At 36.1% G+C, this 22,839-nt stretch overlaps 2 protein-coding genes across 2 annotated transcripts; both read left to right on the forward strand.

Moving 5' to 3' along the window:
- Nucleotides 1-3,742: 3,742 nt before the first annotated feature.
- Nucleotides 3,743-8,083, forward strand: LOC126629048 (tRNA-aminoacylation cofactor arc1-like). The gene is made up of 12 exons (XM_050298948.1): nt 3,743-3,908; nt 3,997-4,098; nt 4,202-4,372; nt 4,603-4,668; nt 4,936-5,001; nt 5,177-5,311; nt 6,001-6,206; nt 6,557-6,647; nt 6,796-6,864; nt 7,183-7,274; nt 7,360-7,423; nt 7,852-8,083. Exons 1-12 carry the CDS (start codon nt 3,828-3,830, stop codon nt 7,954-7,956), a joined length of 1,248 nt encoding a protein of 415 aa, XP_050154905.1. The 5' UTR covers nt 3,743-3,827; the 3' UTR covers nt 7,957-8,083.
- A 2,973-nt stretch (nt 8,084-11,056) lies between these two features.
- On the forward strand, nt 11,057-12,857 carry LOC126625527 (two-component response regulator ARR17-like). Its single transcript, XM_050294598.1, has 5 exons — nt 11,057-11,710; nt 12,066-12,145; nt 12,236-12,319; nt 12,410-12,480; nt 12,558-12,857. Exons 1-5 carry the CDS (start codon nt 11,575-11,577, stop codon nt 12,652-12,654), a joined length of 468 nt encoding a protein of 155 aa, XP_050150555.1. The 5' UTR covers nt 11,057-11,574; the 3' UTR covers nt 12,655-12,857.
- Nucleotides 12,858-22,839: the final 9,982 nt, after the last annotated feature.

A 22,839-nucleotide genomic window follows, 5' to 3' on the forward strand; every position in this document is an offset into this window, starting at 1 on the left:
GTGATATTTGTCATGTTTGGCATGAAAAAGATAAATGAAATATGTTCTTTTATACATATGTTTCTAAAGCACTTTCCTATGTTTCAATTTTTGAAAGATATGAGGATAAACAAAATACCAACCAATTGAAAGGATAAATCAATTGAAAATATTTGTGTCGTTTTTATGTCATATTCGTTATCTTAAAGGATTGTGTCGAGTCAAACTTGTTATCTTAACGGATTCTTAATAGGTGACCTAATAACGACTCAACTCGTTAATAAGCCGTGTCGTTTCTTGTCAAATTGATTGGTCATGCAAAAAATTGTCATGCCTAAAGTCTAGACCGGACAAACAAGTTGTGTTCATGTCGTTACATATCATACCTATTATCTTAACGAATTTTTAACGTTAACCTGATCATAACCTGAATCGTTAACGGATTCTAAATAAGTGACCTGATAATGACCCCACTCATTAACGAGTTGACCTGAACCTATTATTATTGTGTAGTTTTGTGTCGGGTTAACAGGTTGGCTGAAACTTTTTATTTTCGTGTCAGATTATGGGTCGTTCAAAACATCCCGGGCATTGTTGGCATGTGGGAGTAATTGTAATTTTCTGGTGCATAGGGTTTAATTTGCAAAGTTGCTCGCTGCATAAACAGAAGGCACAGCTGAGCTGAGTGAAAAAGTGAGGTGAGAGTTGGGTGTGCATAGTGGATAAACAGAAAAAGTGGAGGCAAAAAAGCTATGAAGGCAATTAAATAGTTGGTGAAAGGTGGGTGGTGTAATAAATAAAGAAAATGTGACAGAGAAGAAGTGTGGTGCAGATTGCTGGGTTGTGACAAGGACTCAGCTTTCTTCGCCTTGATTTTTCTTAAATTACATTGCATTATTAGATTTAGATGTTTCGTGGAAAATCAGAGTTGAACCCATTTTATGCATGTTACTTTCTAATTTTAGAGAAGGGCTTTTTTTTTTAATTCAAAATTGTTTATGAGATTGGTGTAACTCATCACTTTGGTCTTTGAGATTTAAAATTGATAGAAGTGATTTCTGAGTTTGTCCACCATTAATCATTTTGATTATTTCCTGAAAAAATTCCACTAAGTAAGGACCAAAATGACAAACATATCTTCAATTTAATAAACAATGGGTCAAATGATATGACAAAAATTGAGGGTATTTTTATCATTTTATCCTTATTTAACAAAGATTTTACGTGAAATGACCAAAGTGATTAATGATTGACAAATTCAAGGATCAATTCTATTGATTTAATATCTTAAGAGCCAAGATGAAGAGTTATGACAATCTCATAGACCATTTCGGCTAGAAAGCCTTTAGAGAATGAACTTAAGATTTACCAACACTTGATATCCTACCATAGCGTATGGGAAGGTGTAAAGAAGTCTTTCTCGTGTTTTAGAAGAGAGATGTTTATAACAAATATTTCATTGTAGTGGTAATTATGTGTTAAAATACATAGTATCGTATTTGATAATTTGAAATACCGTTATAATAATGTACTTGTCTACGTAAATCAAATTGGGCATTCCCTTGATTAATTTTAAGATCTATAAATTACTTACTCACTTCTCGATCTTTACTGATCTTTACAGATGCAACATTATCGATGTTCAAAATAGTTTTGAAAGGGATGTATAGAGAGGGTTGTGAATTTTTGGAATTGGAGTAGCATTTTGTGTTGTTTTATGCATTGAGGTTTAGTGCTCACCCTTTTATGGTAAGAATTTGGAGGTTACTCAACTACCAAAAGAATGAGTCCATTCTGCACTACAAATTTCAGGCTGTCAAGCATTTTCCCCAACTGCTGCCGCTGTCTCCACCCTCTGCAACACCGGACCAAACTGTTAATTCATCTTCCTTTCTCCCTCCCTCCCTCAACAAACCCTAGTTTTTTGATAATTCAATGATTAATTAATTAATTCAAAATTAATCCCAATACAAATGAACATGTGGTGACTAAATGTCAAGCACTATTGCCCAAAAACCCTAACCCTAAACCTCATTAGAGCCCTTTTTTCCACCAGTTTTGTAAGTGGCAGTTAGGAAGGAGAATTCTCTCTGTGCCAACTGCTTTATCTGATTGAGAAATGTTAAGAGAACTCTTTTAAAGTGGAATTTTCGATGAACCATGTGTCACATGGAGTTTTATTGTTAATTTATGTGCCAACATTATAGAAGATTGAGTAAAAAACATGAGGTGACAAAGAGTTCATAAAGAGTCTCAGTTTTAAGAGAGTCCCTTAGCATTTCTCTTATCTGACTTTATGATAAATGTTAAGGGGTCTCTCACAAAGTGAGACTCTTCAATAACGCTCTGTTATCTCACAGTTTAACGTTAATTTTCGTACTAATATTATAAAATATTATACCAGTCATACAGATTACATAAAAACTTTTCACTTTTGAAATAGTCTCTTTACTATTTCCCCGCAATTTATTATTTGATATTTTTATTTTTACTTTTCACTTTTTTTCTCTTATCCCAAGTAAAAAGTATGGAATATAGACAATTGACAGTAAAACGACATGGTCCAATTGATGCACCTTCTGCAATTTATTTACCTTTGCCTTTGTGTTTATAACTTGCTTTTTCTGCAATTTATTTACCTTTGTCTTTGTGTTTTTAACTTGCTTTTTCCGTGGTGTGCCCTGGTTGACAAATTCTCGACCAAAAGAATACCGGCTTTGGAAGGAGGAGGAAAAAACTAACAAGAACAAGACGATGCATGAATGGGACCATTTTTTTAAAATTTTTTTTAGTGGAGGGACTCTTCATAATCCATATAGTCGGTAAATGTTAGCCTTTGAATTCTCTGTAACAACTAGGGGTGGGTACAATCCGATTTAATTCGCTTTGTTATGAAAAAACTTAAGTTGAACCGAGCCGAATAATGTGATGTGTTTGAGTTTGAGTCAATTTTTGTCATTATCAAAGAAATTTTTTCATGCAAAGTCATGCACGTTCATCCCACTTATGAGACTTAGGATAGGTTCTTCAAATGTCAATCAAGCACTCCACATTATAATAACCTAACAACTACAAAGACTAATAGCTCAATAGTTTTCTTTTCTATTACCTCTTTTCAACAAAGTGAATACCTAGTGCCACTGAATCAATAATCATGTGCGCTATTTAGGGGCGGATGTATATTGGGACCAAGGTGGTCACAAGACCACACGGAGTTTGAAAAATATACATGTGAAGGTTTTTCGATTATTCTCCAATATTTGGTGCGAGTTTCTTTTGTCCTTTCCAAGTGTTTGATATGATGCTTGATGGGCATACCTTGACAGTTTGTGTCAACAAAACTTGACAAATTATCTCGATATCACTCATCAGATTGCTTTGATATATGTCGATATTTGTTGATATGCATGCAACATGGTTTGGCTAACGAAAACAAGCCCACCAAGTTGTTAGGCGAAATGCCTCAATGAAAAAACGAATTTTTTTTTTGCGCACTTCGCGCTTTGTTTCTAGATCAACCCTATGACCTCCCAAGGATCGAATCCTAAATCCGCCACTAGCAATTGCTCAATATTATGAAACTACATGGTACAATATAAGTGAGTAACATACTTAACATAACACGTTGTTGATAATTTTTCAGTGTGACGGTGACTGGAAAATGACTTATTTACTCCCATTCACTTTATTTATTTCTCATGGGCTATTTGGGCTTTTCAACAGTGTCTTCATTTATGGGTGAGCCCAAGGAAGCCCAAATCATACAAAAACCCTAAATCTCCCAATTGAATTTGCACGCTCAACTCTGAACTGAGAAATTGTGGAGCTCTGATTTGTGCAGGGAAGAGATGGCAGCTAATGGAAGCACCAGCGTAAGCAGAAAGCAGCTGATACTATCGGCTCTCTGCAAATACTTCTCTCTCGATCCTGTAAGCAACTTCATCTCTCTCAATCAGCTTCAAGTTTTTAACTTTTTTGCCACTTTGATTGCTCAAGTTTTGAGCTCGATATCTGCAGAAATCGTTGCCGGAAAACATCGCTGGCGATGAAGTCACGAGCTTGTACTCAACCGTACTGAAATCAGCCAAAAAGGACGCTGCAGGGGAAGTGAAAGATGGGGTAATGTTTTACAGTTTTACTGCCTCAAAAGCTTAGTTGAATTGGATTTCTGGTAACTTTTATGTGATCTGCAAGTAAAAGTTTCGTGTTTTGGGGTTTGTAGGTGGTGAATTGGATAAGATATGCAGAGGGTTTTCCTACAGATTCCCAGGCATGCTCTGGAGCTCTCAAAGGGTTGAATGAAACCTTGGTTGATGTGTCAGTGCTTTTGGGCTATGGGTTCACCCCCTCTGAAGCTGATGCTGTTGTGTTTGCTGCAGTGCATTCTTCTGTGGTATGGATAATGGATTGTTCTTCTGCATGCATGCGTTCGATCTTGTTTTGCATTTTTCGATACTTTTGCGATTTGTAATTCTGTTGATGTTTTTGCTTAAGAAATGCAAGACTTTTTAGTTGTTAGTATTTTCTGGAATTCTTTTTGAATTCGTGCACGCGCATTTTGTTCCAATGTGGCTGCAATGGCGCTTGAAATCGTGGTGATTTTGTTGAGTGGTTTATCTGCAGATTGGACTTTCAAATTCAGATAGGCAAAAGTTGCCGCATTTGTTGAGATGGGTGGATTACATCCAGGTACGTCCCCATGTCGTGGGTAGTGCTGTTATCTTTAATTCAGACTCAGTGAAGGTTCAATCTCACTGTCCACTGTCCAGGGCTCCCCCTTAATTTTATTAGCAACACTTATCAAAGTGTGACAGTAATTTCAGGTGGAATAAAGTACCATGTGGTTACGAACTTCTGTCATTAGATGCAAAAACATGAGCTACTTGTTATTGTTTCCACGCGTAGCTTTCAGAAATGTTGTAGGCGACTAGTGCTCACAACTCTTTTCTCCTCCAGAACAAGGTGGATTTCGGGGACATACTTGAGAAGATAGTGATAGAGAAGGATAAATTTGATTTTCGAGTAAGTAAAATCTACTATTTTACTTGAATCCCTTTTACAGTTTTGCTTCTCTGAACCTGATATTGCAATACAAGGGAAATATTAAATGTTGAAAAGATAGTAAAAAAAAATGTTTTCTTGTGAATCACAAAGTTGACTTATGTTACTCTGTATCCTTTGATCGTGATGTGTGCAGAAGTTGGATGAATTGATGGGAGCAAAAAATGCAGGTAAGGTAGAAATTGATTCAAATGCAAAGAAGACTGTTCAAGGCGCAAAAAGTGCAGACAAGCCAGAGGCAGACCTGAACACGAAGAAAAGTGATGCTGGGGTACATCCTTTTAAATTTTCACCTGTTCTTTATCGTGTACAATCAAATAATCTTACCGACATATGACATGTTTCTTTGTAATCATATTAATTGTAAATTTTATGGCTATACCTACATGCGTAATGATGCTTCAAACATGTAGTTAATAGAAAAACTCAATTCATTTGAGAAGAAAATTTAGATAGTTATCTAACTTATCTTCTAACAATGCTTTGGATTTCCTGCAAGCATGAATTCATGTAATTTCTTTTTAGAAAAAAAAAAAGCATAGAATTGTGAAATGATTAACGGTACCAAACAGTGTAGTAGAGTATGCTCATGAACCACTGTTCCTCATCTGAAGACCAAGTAGCTAGATGCATAATTATGGGTATCCACCACCTAAGTTCTTTAACTTTTATTACAAGCAGTACCCATTCTACTATGTGAGATATCTGTACAAAACTATTTTAGCTGTATAATTAAACCTTCTAGATAGAAATTTCTATACTGTTCCTTTCAAATATAACTGGGAATAACCATATTGCCCTTCATCAGTTAGTTGACCAACATTATATCTGATCGCTCTATTTCAAATATAGATGGTTGGGTTTGTGCGGTAAACTACTACAATCCGAACAAATGCTTCTACTTTCAGATTTCCTTAGTATACTGTTCTTTCCCGATGACCTTTTTATTGGAATTGTTAGGTAAAGGCAGCAGGAGATGAGAAAATTACTTCGGATAAGAAAGCGGATAAGAAAGCAGATAGAAAAGCAGATAAGAAAGCTACTGAAGAGAAGAAAAAATCACCAGAAACAGAGGCAGTTGAGAAAGACAAAGAAGTTAGTGTCAGTTTATTGAATATACAGGTTGGCCTTGTGCGCAAAGCTTGGAAGCATCCGTCTGCCGATAGGTGTGTGGGCAACATTTTTTCTCTTTCTTTTTGTCTAGGTGAAGAGGTCGCACTTGGTGCGATGGCAAGTGCCTTCGCCCATGAGCGGTAGGTCTCGGGTTCGAGACTTGGGAGCAGCCTCTTCATAAATGGGGGTAAGGCTAGCCGACATTCACCTCTCCCAGACCCTGCGTAAAGCGGGAGCCTTGTGCACTGGGTACGACTTTTTTTTTTGTCTAGGTGCCCCATTAATTCATTAAAAAGCTAATTAAACTGCTGGCTGTCTTACCTTGAAGTTTGGACTCTGAATGCTATTGCATATTTGGAGTATGCAAAATCAGTCATAACCCATGTTTTAAAACTTGATACAGTTTACTGGTTGAGGAGATAGATGTCGGAGAAGCTAAATTACGGCAAGTGGTCAGCGGCTTGGCAAAATATATCAGTCCAGAGGAGTTGACAGTATGATTACTACTTGATCTTTTGGAACTAGACAGTTTTTTACATAATCTTTTGCATATTTTCTGTTCATTTTATTTTCATAGTTGTTAAGACAGATGAATGTCACACTTAATTTCTGATGTATCCACTCGGTGCATGCACTATGCAGAACCGTCATGTTGTGCTGATTACGAATGTGAAACCTGGGAAGTTACGGGATGTGATGTCACAAGGACTGGTATGAGTGTTCTCATTTAACTCATATTTTTCGCTGCTGAGGTAGTTTTATGAGTTGGAAAGGGGATGTTGTTTACTCCTACACTGCTTAACTAGTGATCAAAATCATGTCTTCATTTTCATATCTATACTCAAAGTATTCACGTTTTCACTCCAATCGGTCATAGGAAATATTTATAATCCCACCTACTATTCTCTAGTATAAGATTCCAAATTGGCTTATGAAGAGTCCTTTTTTAGTGAAAGCTGAATGTTTCTAAACTTAGCTTCTACTAAACAAATATAAAGGTATGGATTTCATTTGTGTGCATGTATTCAGGTGCTATGTGCTTCTAACGAAGATCACACCCTTGTAGAGCCTTTGCTCCCTCCACAAGGGGCTAAACCGGGGGAACGTGTATCATTTTCTGGGTGAGTTAGCTGAAACTACTTGGAGCTTAAACAGACATTTTCTTTCATTGGTAACTTCTCTTGACATGCACTTCTTTCTATTCAGGATTGATGGAAAGCCAGAAGATGTTCTGAACCCAAAAAAGAAACAGCTGGACAAGATCACTCCGGTATGTTTTCGTTGCTCTCGTTTTGTGGATCTTCTTAGTGTGATTAGGGGACACCCATAGATGTGCTGCCTAATTTAATTAGACTGTTCACTACTTATATGGAAACTTGCAGTCCACAAATTACTGCCCGGCTAACCATTAAAAAGTTCACTTTAAAATTCTGGGGTACTGGAGGTGTCTCAATCCGTGTAGGAATCAGTTTGTCGATAGGCCTGTGTTTCTATTGTTTGTGAATCCATTCTTGCATTTCTTTTACGTATTGGAATTTTACGGAGGCATTGACAGTTATTACAGTTGTGGCAATTTGGTCAGAATAGTCATAATCTCCCCTCTCATCAATTTTGCATTAAGTATCTCTACAACATTGCGTTTATGATGCTTCAAAGTCAGAATTGGGCATATGAATCTCATGTGTTTCATCGTTGCAGCATCTTTTCACCGACGACAAGGGCGTGGCTACCTTCAAGGGTATTCCGTTTATGACCTCGGCTGGGCCTTGTGCATCATCCATCCCCAAGGCAACCATCAAATGATCATAACTTGCCCTTACAACCAATGTAACTCTCATTATTCAACGAATTTCTCGCTCACCATGTGGTTCTACTTATTCGATGTGAAGATGTTATGGAATTACAGGTTAAAGAAAATTGCTTTCATGTCGCTTATACTGTTATATCAAACGGTTTCACGCGATCAATTTGAACCCGGAGATGAAGTGCCGATGTGCCATTTCAAATTAGGCTAGAAGGATTCCGAGAAAAACTTGCCTGCACTTGTTTTTAGGTCGCTTGCACATAATTGTACGTGCGAGAGACCATTTTGTGAAACAGAAGTACAAACGAGCAGAGTCAATTTCTACCCTCATTAGGATAAGAGGGAACCAATCACGAGAAATTTAATGCGTGCTGCAATGCATTGTATGTCTCATTTTGAGGTATATTTTATATTATAACATGCGGTGTATCATTTTCTATTCAAGTACACCGAAAAATCTACCACTACTCACAACAAGATGGATATAACTCACATTTTCCCTTAGGTACCGTTTGGTACGCAGACGGGACGGAACAGAACGGGACGAGATGGAACAAGATAGAGCGGATGATGTAAATATTGAAAAAGATAAGGAGAAATTTTATCATAAAATGTTATAAATTTGTGTTCCACAGATGTGGAACGGGTCGTTCTAGGGGGAAGAGGTGGAACAAAAAATCGGCCAAATTTTGTCCCATGGGACAACCCGTTCCATAGTTTTTAGGCGCACCAAATGTGGGACGGAACGGCTCGTCCCGTTCCGTCCCGTCCCGTTCCGTCTCATCCCACGTACCAAACGGTACCTTAAAGCTAGCAAAGCCATAACAAGTGGACCAAACGGCAAGGACATGTCAACGTCAGTTACCAAGAAGTTGTTATCCGTTATAGATTTACCAGTTTTGTCTGTAATCTGTTGTTGAAATTGTACTGTATGCTTTGTAAATTGCAATTTGCAGAACAAAGCATGCATTGAAATTTAAAGGTTCAGCTCTTCACCCTAGTCCGCAGGCACCAACTAGTAATATTTTAAAACAAGTAATGCAACATGTACTACGTTGTTAACTTGTTAGCAGCATGTTTCATCCAAGATACACTTTCATGAAATAAATTAGAGTAAATTGTAGTAATGATCTTTCAACTTTAATCAAATTAGAGCAATGGTCCCTCAAGTAAAAATCCATTACTATTGGTCCCTAAACTTATCAAAATGTGTAATTATAGTCATTTTCATCAATTTCGTCAAAATTTTGTCAAAATAAGTTAGGTTGGAATAACCATTTATATAATTAGGGTCCCTCAACTCATCAAAGTGTGTAATTATGGTCATTTTTGTCAACTACGTCAAAATTTTTGTCAAATCGAGTTATGTTGGAAGGACCATTGCTACAATTGGGTTAAGGTTAAGGGACTATTTCTCTATTTGAATTAAAGTTGAGGGATCAATGGTAATGAATTTTTTGTTGACGGATCATAGCTGCACGTTTTGATGAGTGGAGAGACCAATGGTAATTGATTTTTAGTTGAGAGACCATTGCTCCAATTGAGTTAAAGTTAAGGGACTATAGCTACAATTTACTCAATAAATTAATGTCCAGAAACAAATACATCAAACTCGTTTTATGTAATATTTGAGTTTTTTCTTTTCTTTTCATCTTACGGTTGAAACAAGAATATTTAAGCTCACGATTCATATAGTGTTCGTATGAGTTTGAGAGGAGCAAAACATAGTTTTATTTTAGTACATTGATATTTTTACACTATGAGGAGTTCGGCTAAGCCACATAACAGGCAGCCTAATTTGGTATCGAATTCACCATCCATGAAATTCGAACCTGAGACCTCTCACTTCTAAACGAAGAGGAATAATACTAGACCATAGTTGTTACTGAAGACTCACTATTTGGTCCATGCAAATTAACTGTTGTTGTTTTTAGTATTGAGTAGAAAGAAAGACATGACAAAGGTTCTGTGTATTTACGCATGTAATATGTAATATGTAATGAGTAATACTATTCATACCATATTTTTATACCACATTTCTATACCACCTTAGGTGGCATCTGATGTGGACAGTCACATCATTTGAAAAATTTGCAAAACCCAAGGAAAGGAAGAAGAAAGACTCATCGTATACCACAATCATCATTTAATTAACTATTTTTTCTTAATTATTAGTTTATTAAATAATGAACTAAATTTTAAAATATGATTAATTCAATTGATGTGGCTATTCATATCAAATGTCACCTAAGGTGGTATAAAAATATGGTAAAAAAACATAGTACTCAATATGTAATATGCATGTATCGGATATGCATGGATTCTACATCAAGACAGATGGGATTCGGATCTTTTTGACGTATGGGGATATGGTGTAGTAACTCCACCTCCTCCATCCTTTGACCAGATTTACTCAAGCAACCACCAATTTTGCTGTTTTTCAATCCAATCAACCTTTTTCAAAACTATGAAAGGAAATTCAAATTTGAGTCCGTTTACATTAACGTAAATCTGCTCATTTCTTTTTGAGTACCTATATGCACTAACGCTATCACTATTTGACCGAGCAATCTTGTTTCACTCAATTCAAGTTATTAAATCAAATTCAATGGTTAAATATGCGTTGTGTCAAATGTTTGTAGATACTTAAAAAAAATTAAAATAAAAAATTTGCTTTGGTGCTCTTGTCCTTAACCATTAATCGAAGTTTTCATAGAGCACTAGTTGATGTTTCTTCCTAAATAGAACTAGCATTTCGAAAATTATCCTTAAAAAAACATGAAAATCAAGATTCACAAATACAAAAGATGGGATGCACTTTTTTAAAATGTAGAATATAATTGAGTGATATAGAAAATGAGTTGCTGACATTGAAAGTAGAAAATATACTAGTAGTACATATTAAATATAATAGTAAAAAACACTGAGTTCTACGTAACATTAAAGCCACACTCGAAAATTATAGATTTTAAATTTGTTGAGGGTTTGAATTTATGTCACAAGGTCATGGTTATCGTTGTATCAGCAGCCAGCAGCAGTAAAAACCTGCTATAAAGTGAATCAAATGACATAATTTAGCAGCTGTATCCATGCAGATTGCTGAATTCTGATACCGACTAATTTTCTCTGCACGCAGAGGGAGAGAAAACCATAGAGATAGAGAAGATAATAAAATATACCAAGTCACAGATATTTCGTGATCTTCTTTGGGTTTCTACCTTTGATTTGATTCAGTTCTCTCTCTCAAATTTTCTAGCAGCATATCTGCATATGCATTTACTTACCACAGTCTCTAATCTCTATAAATAAATACAAAAATCCCACCTTCCAGAATCCACATTGCATGCTGTTCATACATTTCCCATGAGTTTGTTTGCTTTATGTTTTAATATATGAATTTGAATCCCCATATGCTTAATTGTTACTGTCAGATTCAGACAAGTCGTTTCGTTTTTGGTCTTATGTAATTAAATCTTGTCTGTTACTGCAACTGCGTTTGTTATAAGTCTCTCTCTCTCCTCTTCTGCAGTTACGTCTTTGCTTTCTTTTGGCTATTATTTTTGTAAGTTGGTGGGTGAGAGAGTGAGAGGAGTTATTATTTCTAGGGTTTAAGAAATATGGAGGCTTCTTCTTCTTCCTCCTCCTCAAAGGGTTTCATGGCAAATGTGGAGCAACCCCATGTTTTAGCCGTCGATGACAGTCTCATCGACCGAAAACTGATCGAAAAGCTGCTCACAAATTTGTCTTGCAAAGGTAACAATCTATCTGCTTGAATCCTGCACAACCCTCCATTTTTTTTCATTCTTTTTTATAGTTTGCGAGATATTCTCATGCTAATTTACTTGAAAATAAATGGTAGTGAATGTTACACTCTTGTTTTCTCCGTGCAAGAGGAGGAAGTGTAAGTGTAAGAATCACCTCCCGGAAGAAACGCTATATTGTACATTTTAATGGTTTATTTATTGCTTAATAGAAAGATTAAGAAGACTTTATAATGGTGAATTAAATTAATATTAAGCTGTTTAATGGAAATAAAGTATATTAAAAACAGAGTCTATTTTTGCTTGCTAAAATAAAAAAGCTAATGATTTTCTTCTATTTGGTGCAGTGACAACTGCAGAAAATGGGGCAAGGGCGTTGGAGTTTCTGGGCTTGGGAGATCAACAACACAATAGCTTGGAGAGTAATGTGAGTAGCTAATTACCATTAATCCATCGTATTAATTCAATATTTAAGCTTTACACTGAGAAGGGAGAAGGGTCTTGTTCTTACTTGCAGGTTTCAAACTCAAAGGTAAATCTGGTAATTACTGACTACTGTATGCCAGGAATGACAGGCTATGAACTGCTCAAGAAAATCAAGGTATTGCAGATTTTTTGATAAATTTTTAGCATGTAATTAATATGGTTAAATATATAATCATGCTTTATTTTCTTACCCTTTTGCAAGCAGGAATCATCAATCATGAAGGAGGTTCCGGTGGTGATTATGTCATCTGAAAACGTACCGAATCGGATTGACAAGTAAATATGAACTGATTATTTGTTCTTTCCTTTTATTTATTTATTTATTTATGGTTTTAATTTCTAATTAACAACAGGTGCTTAGAGGAAGGAGCTCAAATGTTCATGCTAAAGCCACTGAGACAGTCTGATATAAAGAAATTGAGATATCATTTGATGAACTGCAATAGCTAGAAAAACGTTTTTCTTTTCCTTTTTTTTTTCCTGGAGAAAGAATTGGAAATAGCCTAAGAGCTAGTTGAATTACTAAGTTTTTCTGTGCAACATAGCATGGTATGCACTGGAGAGCTAGTCTATTAAATTTTTTTATAATTTCCTTATGACATATGAACTTCCTTCAATATGCTAATTTTTAATTTTGGGTTTTGTTTTGTTCAGGACTTGTTGTCTCCACCTTTTTAAATTATTGTTTGAGGCACAAATACTTCCAATTAATATTTATCTTGTTTAGGAATTAAAACTATCAAATTGACTTTTTAGAAAAATGAAGGAATGCTATTCTATTGCTTCTCCTTTGATGTTTTTTTCGTTGTTTTAACTTCAGAAAATTATTTATGCACACTATATTTCACCTCTACACACTTACGTTTTTGTTTTATCATTGTTTTGAACAAATCGAAAGAAATTCAACGGTCAAATTAAGAAGAGTGCAGAAGTAGAAATCACTCATCATGTCATGCAATTTCCTGAAATTATTATATATATATATATATATATACAGAATTTGTATATAATGATTAAAAAGAAAAGAAAATGGACAGGAAAATTAGAGTCTAAATTCAATGAACTATATGATTCTTGGATAATTTACTTTAAAAGTTGCAGAGAAAAAGCTAAAGAATCATGATATGTACAATCAAAATCAATCATATTCGAATCAAAATTCCTAACTGCAACAATTTCTAAATTGATGGGATTTGGATTCTTGTAGACTTTTGACATATACCAAATCCCTAATTTTCTATGTATCTAAATGTGTTCTTCTCCGCAAGGACCCCAAACCTTCATCTTCCGCAGGAGAACAAGGAAAATATCGTCATTCACTTCCTCAACAGAGACAAGGCCTTGAAAGTAAACCTCAAATACGCGCAATCACCGGTGTATGCTTTTGTCCAACCCTTGGTCTTTCATTGACATGTATATTTATTTACACAAGGATCCAAGACGTACCAAATACAAAATGGAACTTTAACGAAAAATCATATTTTTACACTAAAAAATCAATCCTGGTACACTTCACTTTACTTTTTATTATGTCCTTATCATTAAAATTCAAAGTTTTCAAACTCTTTTCATTAGTTTTCCTAATAAAAAAAAGATGCAGCAAAACCTCAAAACATTTTCACGACCGCACAATTGAGGTCATTAAAACTCATGGAAATGTCTGTGGTGGTGGTGGTGGTGGTGGTGGTGATAACGGTGGCAATCATCTAATCCAAAGCACTGCATGACAGGAAACAATGTCACGAACACACATCTCCCTATCCCTCTAGATAATAGACACTGCAAACCAATGGCACGTCCTCTTTGGATTTCGTGGGCTCTTCTTTACTCCGTTGTTGGAGTGATCATGGCCAACACAACGTTGATGCTTTCCCATTACCAACTAGCAGTCACCTTAAAAATCCAAAATTCATGCATGCATATCAAAAAACTGACGACCCAATTGCTTAAAACAAAAAAGAAAAAAAAGAAAAAAAATCAAAGTTCATAGCTTTTTTCAATTTTGTTTAGCATACCTTGCGAAACTCTTGGTGATGGTGATGGGGAGCTTCAATTTTCTTTCTTGGTTTTGACAAAAGAGAGAGAGAGAGAGATTGAATCACAACATGTTTAGCAATGCAATTAGATTTAAAAGGTTGAAATGGAAGCTGCTTAAAGTTAAAAGATGGAGTTTAAAAATTAATTAACTGATTGATATTGTTTAATTATGGATGGATGTGATTAACTAGAAGCCAAAAGAATATGCTTTTTTTTGATAAATAGTGATCAAGGTTCTTTGTTATTTGTACAAGCAAGGTGCATCTTTTTCTTGCGCGTTGCTTGTCTGGTTGACAATGGCATTCCTAAATCTTTTGCCATTTTAGTCAATTTTTTGTGTGTAGAAATTAACTGTGGAAGGGTAAATGCTCTGTCGAGTCAAACATCCTTATTGGACTAGAATGTATTAAAAGTCTAAGTTAAGAAACTACATTTGTAATATGTGCGCCATGCCCGTCCGAACGGATCAGTGATGGTAACAAGACCCCCAGGAGCGATATGCGGGAGAATGGGTCTAATGCAACGTTATATAGGGAGTTTTATTCTCACATTAAAGATCGCGATTTTCGACGGTTCCTCGATCTATGATCTTTTAGTTTCCTGGGCTCTACTCTCATCTATGCTCTTAACACATTTGGTGTCATTAGGTGCAAAAGGAAAGATTAAATTAGACATTAAACATGATCAAGGAAGTTGTGTATGAGAAAGAAAATCACTTTGAGGTGTATAATTAGGGTTAATTGTAATATTAGTTCTCAAATTAATACCCGAGCTTCGTTCCCGCAGTTTATTTGTGATTATGTGCTCCTCAAATTTGGTCACTTATTGCACATTGAGTCATTTATGTCAATTATGTCTCATTTCTAGCATATTTTAGGAGGGCAATGATTTTTTCACGCTCCCTCCAAAATTTGTTACTAATAACACATCACACCCCTCCCCGACCATCACAAACCCCACTCCTCCCCTCCCCACTGTCAATCGGCCTCGACTTCCCCTCCACACCCACTCTTCTCCTTAGAGCAACTCCACCGTGGGTTGTTGCTCGGGGGACAGGCCAGCAAACAGGGCCCTAGAGCTCGGCCTATTGACTCCAGCGTGTGGGAGCCCGAGGGACAGTATAGGCTCAAGCACCAGACCTGTGAGGAATTGCCAACCCGCTAGCCCGAAGTGGATCTGACGCAGGGCTAACGTCATCCAAGCGTCAGCCCATTTTTTTTTTTCTGTCAGGCGCGTGCACCTCACCCGCGCGTGGGGGCACGTCACCCGACATGTTTTTAGCGACTGGGGCCCGCGTCGTAGTTTCAAAAAGTTACCATTGGGAAGCCACGTGGCTTCCTATGGTCCGTTGGATCTCAACGGCTAGATAATGTGGACCGTCTGATTTGCAACGGTAAAAATAAATAAAAAATTCTTATTTAATATCAACCGTTGGATCTGAGATCAATGGTTGATATTATTCTCCTTTATAAATAAAAAAATAGTTTTAAAATTAAAAAAAGTTACCGTTGTGCCATGTGGCATAATCTGGAGTGTTGGAATTCAATTTTTTTAAATCCAACAACAGGGATTAATTAGTTGAATAAAAAAAATTTAAAAAATTGTAAAAAATAAAATAAAAAAAATTGAATTTAAAAAAAAAAAATTGTTTTTACTTTTCTATAAATACCTTCTCATTATCATCTACCGTACACCACAATTTCATATTTTCTCAACTACTTTCAACCACATTCCTATCTTTCTCTCAAAGTTTCAATCCAATTTTTTTCAACAAAATGACTACTGATGCAGGTACGAATTGGTCGATTCTTGAAGATGTTGCATTGTGTACTAGCTGGGTTGAAATTACTCATAATTCGGTTACGGGTAATGAGATGTAATTGCGACAAATGTGGAGTCTTATTCATACCAATTTTCTTGAGAAAATGGGTGGGAAAAGAACCAAAGAATCGATGTCCAGTCATTGGAAATTACTTAGCCAATCGTTTAATACATGGAGAGACGTCTTGGCACAAGCTAGTGGTAATATTTGAAGTGGGGAAAATTTAGCGGATCAGGTAACAATATATTAATTTGTTAGATACTTTGATTATAATTATTTGTTTGTATTATTTATTTGTTACCTAATTTGATTATAATTATTTGTTTGTATTATTTATTTGTTGCCTACTTTCATTATAATTATTTCTTTTCCCTCATTGTGTAGGAACTTCAAGCACAAGCTTGGTATAGTGCCAAAACCAAAACAAAAAACAAATCATTCATCCGGTGGGAATGTTGGAATATTGTTAAAGATTGTCCTAAATTCAGAGTTGTGTCTGTCGGTCCAGAATTTTTTATGAACAGCACCCTTCTACACTCTACACCCGGTCATGGCTCGCATTTTCATGAAGATGATGCAGAAGAAGTGCCCGAAACGCCCCTCCCTGAACAAGCGTTGGGTTCGACCTATTATCCAATTAGGCCTCAAGGTAAGAAGGCTTCAAAGAGAAAAATGAGTGCTTCCAAGAATGATTATGCAAAGTACATGGAAGAACTTGCTTGCCAAGGTAAATTGACTTTGGCGCGGGAAATGACGAAATTTGAGGTTGATAAGACTAGAAAGGAGGCAAAAGTTGCAGCTGTTGACAGAGCATTTCAAGCTAATGAGAGAGAAAGAGAGCTACTTAGGCAAGAAAGGGAACATGTTAGAGAAGAAAGAATAACTCAACGAGATCGTGACATTATGAACACACATTTAGAAGGAAAGTTCCAAATTCTAAATATTTTTAGAAGTCGGAGAAAAAGGACGTGGTGCGAAGGAGGTGTGCAAGAGAAGCGAAAGCAAGAGGAGATGGTCCTAGCACGACAAGAAAATATCATTCTAGCACCACAAATTGGTTAAGTGATGATGAATAAAGTACTTTGGGTTGTAATTTATTATTTATTGAATAGAGTACTTTATGTTGTTTCTAATTTATTGAATTTAGTACTTTATTTAAAGTGAGAGTAAATTCATTTAATTTGGTAATTTATTTATACTAAGAGAATCTTTATTCAAATGACATAAACACACCAAATAAAATTACATAAACATACCAAATAAAAAAAAACTCACTAAATGAACTAAAAAAAACACACCAAATAAAAACAAACACACTAAATAAAAATTAAATAAACACACCGAATAAAAGCAAACACACTAAATGAACTTAAGTATCTTGAGTTTGTTTCAATTGTCACTGGTGCTCTATCAAGTCAATTTGCCGGGCATTGTGCATATATGGCCTTTGAAGTGCAGTATATCGTTGAATGAGCCTTTCATTGTAACGTCCATCCCTTTCTAATGGCTCATGTTGCACGGGTTATTCGGTGGTGTCATGAGCACAATATATTTATGTTTTGGAATTGTTTATCGTGTCTGGCTCATATTCATCAACGGCATCATAATCGTACTCATCTTTCACAATCATGTTGTGAAGAATGATGCACGTCATCATAATGGATCGAAGCGACTCTACATCAAACATTCTAGCAGCACCTCTGACAATCGCCCATCGAGCTTGGAGGATACCAAAACAATGCTCCACATCCTTCCTACACCCATCTTGACAGCTTGCAAAGTGTTTTTCCTTTGCACTTCGTGGACGTGGCACTGTTTTGACAAACGTTGACTACGTTGGGTAAATGTCGTCTGCTAGGTAGTATGGCCCGTCATACTGACATCCGTTGACCCAGTACGTGACTTTTGGTGCCTTTCCTTGCAGGACATCATTGAACACTCATGATTGGGCAAGGACATTGAGGTCATTTTAAGCTCCTGGAATCCCGAAAAATGCATGCCCAATCCATGTATCAAAAGATGTCACCGTTTCCAAAATGATGCTTTTTGCTCTTTTTCTATCCCCATAAGCGCATTGCCATGCTCTTAGACAGTTTTTCCAGGTTCAGTGCATACAATTGATGCTTCCAATCATCCCAGGAAAATCTCGAATCTTGCCCTTCTTCAGAAGACGTTGCAAGTCCATCTCAGTAGGTTTCCGGAGGTACTTTGTGTTGTAGATAGATTCGATTGCTCCGCAAAACCTCATCAGGGACTCAAGGATGATTGATTTCCCCATCCTCGCTATCTCGTCCACTTGGTTTGCAGATGCTCCATATGCAAGCATCCACAAGGCAGCAATAATTTTTTGCACATGAATGAGACCCATAGCACCAAAAGCATCATTTTTTTGCACAAAGTAAGAATCATGGTTGCAAACAGTAATAATGATTTTGTTGAACAAGTGTCGTTCCATTTTATAACGACGTCTAAAGTACGTATCAAAGAATGCACTGTTACGGACAAAATAATCGTCCAAGAGTTCTATACCTCGTCATTGCCTGCTTCTATCGAGGTTTGCAGAACAGTTGGGCCTGCAGATCTGAGCCATAACTGTTGGAAATGTGCCCTAAAGCCAATCATGTGATGATACTTTACGAACATTTCACATGTTAAACTAATCTAGTTTTACATATAAAGGGCAAAGATTATTGTTTGAGCCGTCTCATATAAATGTTATATGCTTAAACGATAAAGTCCAAGGAATATGTGATTGGGAGAATGTAATCTAATGAAGTTAGATTCATGAGACCATTCTTTCGTAGACACATCCTAAATGTTCCTGATCATAGGATTGCCAATTGGGCGTTGACAGTCCGTTAAGATTAGTACGTACTATGTCTTCTCTCAGGGAGAGTGATTAGTCTCGAGTCATTGGTGTGTGTGACATCAAGACAAGTACGGTAGGTGCTCAATAGAGAATGAGTTCACTGAACGCGATCAACGAAGGGTTCTCATATTCCATGTCACATGAGAACTCATGGTTGGGATAATGCAAATTAGTCCTTTGACCTGAGGCATCATAGTTGTCTTGTGGTTAAGTCCTTGATCTTTGATTATGTCAAAGTCACTCCATCAGGAGGGTGTCCACGGCATCGTTGGGGTCAAGCCACTTAGCTATGGAGACAAGTGAATGCGCAACAAGGGATCTCTAACCTTCAAACCGTTTGAGGGAGAATACTCTATGATATGATTTGAATCTCTGGCCAGAGTATGAATGAGATTAGGGAATGCGTTCCGAATCACATTCAAGGTAATCATATAAGCACAAGACACACATTGGATAGTAGACATGAGAAAATAAACTATCAAACCAAACAATGTGGTCAAGAGTATTAGATTAGAGAAAGACCGTATTGCATTTGTAATCTCAAACTGAATAGGTTCTCTAACCTCTTCTGATTAGCTTGGATAACCATGATATGCTGCTAGGTGTCACTCATGGTTTGTGGAAGCCCTAAACGTGTGTAATCACTAAAGGGAGAATTGAAAATAGTTTCAATTCACAATCGATGTAAAATGGTTTTAATCGCCCACTACCTCGCTAAAAGGAACCTAATGGATCGCACACCATAAAAGGTAGAGATTGGAGATTAAACGGAAATGAGTAAGAATGATTAAATGGTTTAATCATTTATTTATGGCAAGGATTAATTAATATGTTAATTAATCAAACGAATAAGTTCGTTAAATGACTTCGGGATAGTTTTGGACCTTAAGGCCCAATGGGCTTCGAACGTCAAGCCCATTAACTTAAGTTGTATGACAATTTAATGAATAAAGATTCATTAAAGCCCAAAAGCCCAAAAATCCCTAAATGGCCAGCCATATGGAATGAATTAGGGTTTTGGTTATTTAGGTCACTTAAAGAAGTGACTATATAAATGACTTTATAGCCAAATATTCATTAAGGATTAAAAGGGTTAATTTTGGGGGAAAATTGGTGAGAATTGTCTCTCCATTTTCTCTCTAAAGAGGCCAACACCTTGGAGGGTACATCTAGCAATCCTACTACTCCAAGGTCACTCATTTCTTCTACAATCTAACCTTGGTGAAGAGACTTAGAGGTTCTCAATTTTGGGAACTTGGAGAACCTATTCTTCCATCCAAATCCATGGATCTAAGAAGCAAGGAATGAAGGCCCTATCTCTTTGGGTGATTAGCCTTTGCTTATGCAAAGAGGAATCTACAAAGGTATTAATTTCAACTCACTTTGTTTTGAGTTGATTATTGGTTCACCAATCTACTAGGCTTTGAATTTCATGGTAATGTTTTGTTTTTGAGTGCATACAAGCATGATTCCGCCTTTAATTGTTAATTGCATGCTATATGATGTTGCTCAAATGAACATGTTTTCCCAAAAGATTTCCTTCAAGTGGTATCAGAGCCTAGGTCTAGTAGTTGGTGAATCCTTTTGTGTTTTGTAGTTCATAGTATGTGATCTAAAAGTTGTAATTGTTACAAGCTTTATTCTTGCTTCTTTGAAAGTAAATTTTGTTGGAAAATTTGCTATCTCAAATGTTGTAGATGTTGTTCATATGAGCATGAATATTGGAGCTAAAATTTGGTGCCATGCTTTTGGGAAAATTCGGCCAAAACCAAAGGGTGGATTTTTGGGTTCTTGTTTGACTTGTTAAAAGTGTTTTAATGTGTTCTTTGGAACCCCTAAGTACCCTAGTTTGGTTAGATGTTATTTCCCTTAAGTAAGAATGGTTTTGGAATGTTTTTGGGTGAAAAAAGTTCATGAAAAAATTTGGGTTTTTCATGGATGTTCTTCATTGTTCTTGATGTTCTTGCCAAGAACAAAAAGGTTTGGTGTTTTGATTCAAAGTTTTGATTTATTTCATAAAGTTTATGTGATTTGTTTTTAAATGATTTATCATGTATTTAAAGTGTTAAATATTTGTATAAATGATGATTGAAATAATTGTGATTGAATTATTTCAAAACTTATCTTACATACACTTGCATGCTTTTGACAAAACTCACAAATCAACACACACACCAACCTTATCCCTCCCCAAAACCAGCCACTCCCTCAAAGGGAGTACTTTTGGGGCTTTTATGCAATTACATAAAGTTTTGATACTTTTGTGTATTTGCACTTTGGCCCAAAAGTTTACGTTTTTATGTTTAGGTCCAAAAACGCTAAAGGACAAATTGTTTTGTTCCTTTAATGAAGTTTTTGCATTATTAAAAGTTTGGGTTCTAGTTGTATTTACATGAAGTTGTGACTTTTGTGTATTGTACAAAGTGACCCCAAAAGTTTTTGTTATTGCAATATGGCCCAAAAGTTGAGGTTAATTGCATGATGGCCCAAATAGGATGAGAACAAAATTGTTTTGTCTCTTTAAATGAGAATTGGATTTTCATTTTGTTTAGCTCCATTTAAATCAATTTTATGGATACAAAAACCAAATGAAAATGTTGCATTCAATTTAATTAGTTAAAGTGTTAATTAATTAAAGGGTGATTATGAACCTAAGCCTAATATAATTGAGCTATGTGAAAGGCGTTTCAAATTTGTTTGAACCATGGGAATGTGTAGATTAGATTTTGGTTGTAATTTGATTTGATCAAATGTTGTAAAAGGGCTTAAGCTCTTCTTTACTTTAAAGTAATTTGTTATATGCAAATGTTGTAATGAGCATAAGCCCACCTTTACTTTGAAGTACTTCTTTCTTGCTTTATATGATATGCATGAAAATGAAGTAGTTGGGTCCAACGCCCCTAAGACAACACGCCTTAATGTGATTAAACGCGTAACTAAAATCAATCACCATCCCTAGACCGAGATTCAACACAAGGCTCGTGTTGAATCTAAACAAAGGTTCATAATCATCCTAAGGCCCTAAGGCAACTATATAGTCCATCAAATGAATGCAAAGTTTATGTTAGTAGTATCATATACTCTTGCTTTAAAAATCGTTTTATAAGCATAGTGGGAGTATTATATACAACTAAAACAATCAAATGGACCAATAGTTGTAAGAGGACCAAAATTGTTTTAATAGAGATTAAAATGAATATTTATATGTGATGAGACCTAAAACCCTCAACCAAATCAATATTAAGTTGATAAGCGAGAGATGTTTAGAATATCTCTTCGTGGCCTTCCACCGTGGTGGGATCCAATCGTTTATGACTTGTACACCGGCTTCACCCTATCATGGGGGAGTACAAAGTGCATGCTTATACTCAGGAGGAATCCATATACATATGATGAGGTTGGTGTAGGCAACGAGGATGGCCGACATCGTATCATCGTGAGGCTATTCTTGAACCCCTTCACGAACTAAGCATGGTGGGAATGACTTAACTAAGTGAAATGGAGCCAACATCATATCATTGTGAGGTGACATTCTCTAGAGGCCAAATAAGATGGGTACTTGCATTAGTTGCAAATGAGTAAGCGTACTCTCTCATTATTATTGTTGCTAGCCATACATCGTATCATCGTGAGGTGGGCTTGGTAATATTGAGCCTCCCATAACCTACTAGGAGTTTCATCCAAAACTCTCGAATTCCAATGAGGGATATGGAATTTGCCAAAAATAGTGGGTGGTGCTATTTTGATTTAAAGACCCGAATCAAATGGCTTAAAATCAATCAATTTATATTCGTTATGTATTTGATTACCAATATATTTGCAAACGCTATCCAACACTTGATAAAAGCCGAACGTTTAGTTTACGGACTTGGTACTACAAAACCATAGATTGTCTTTAATGGCTTGT

This window comes from Malus sylvestris, chromosome 1 (assembly GCF_916048215.2).
Source record: "Malus sylvestris chromosome 1, drMalSylv7.2, whole genome shotgun sequence".
In the NCBI taxonomy this organism is placed as follows: Eukaryota; Viridiplantae; Streptophyta; class Magnoliopsida; order Rosales; family Rosaceae; genus Malus; species Malus sylvestris.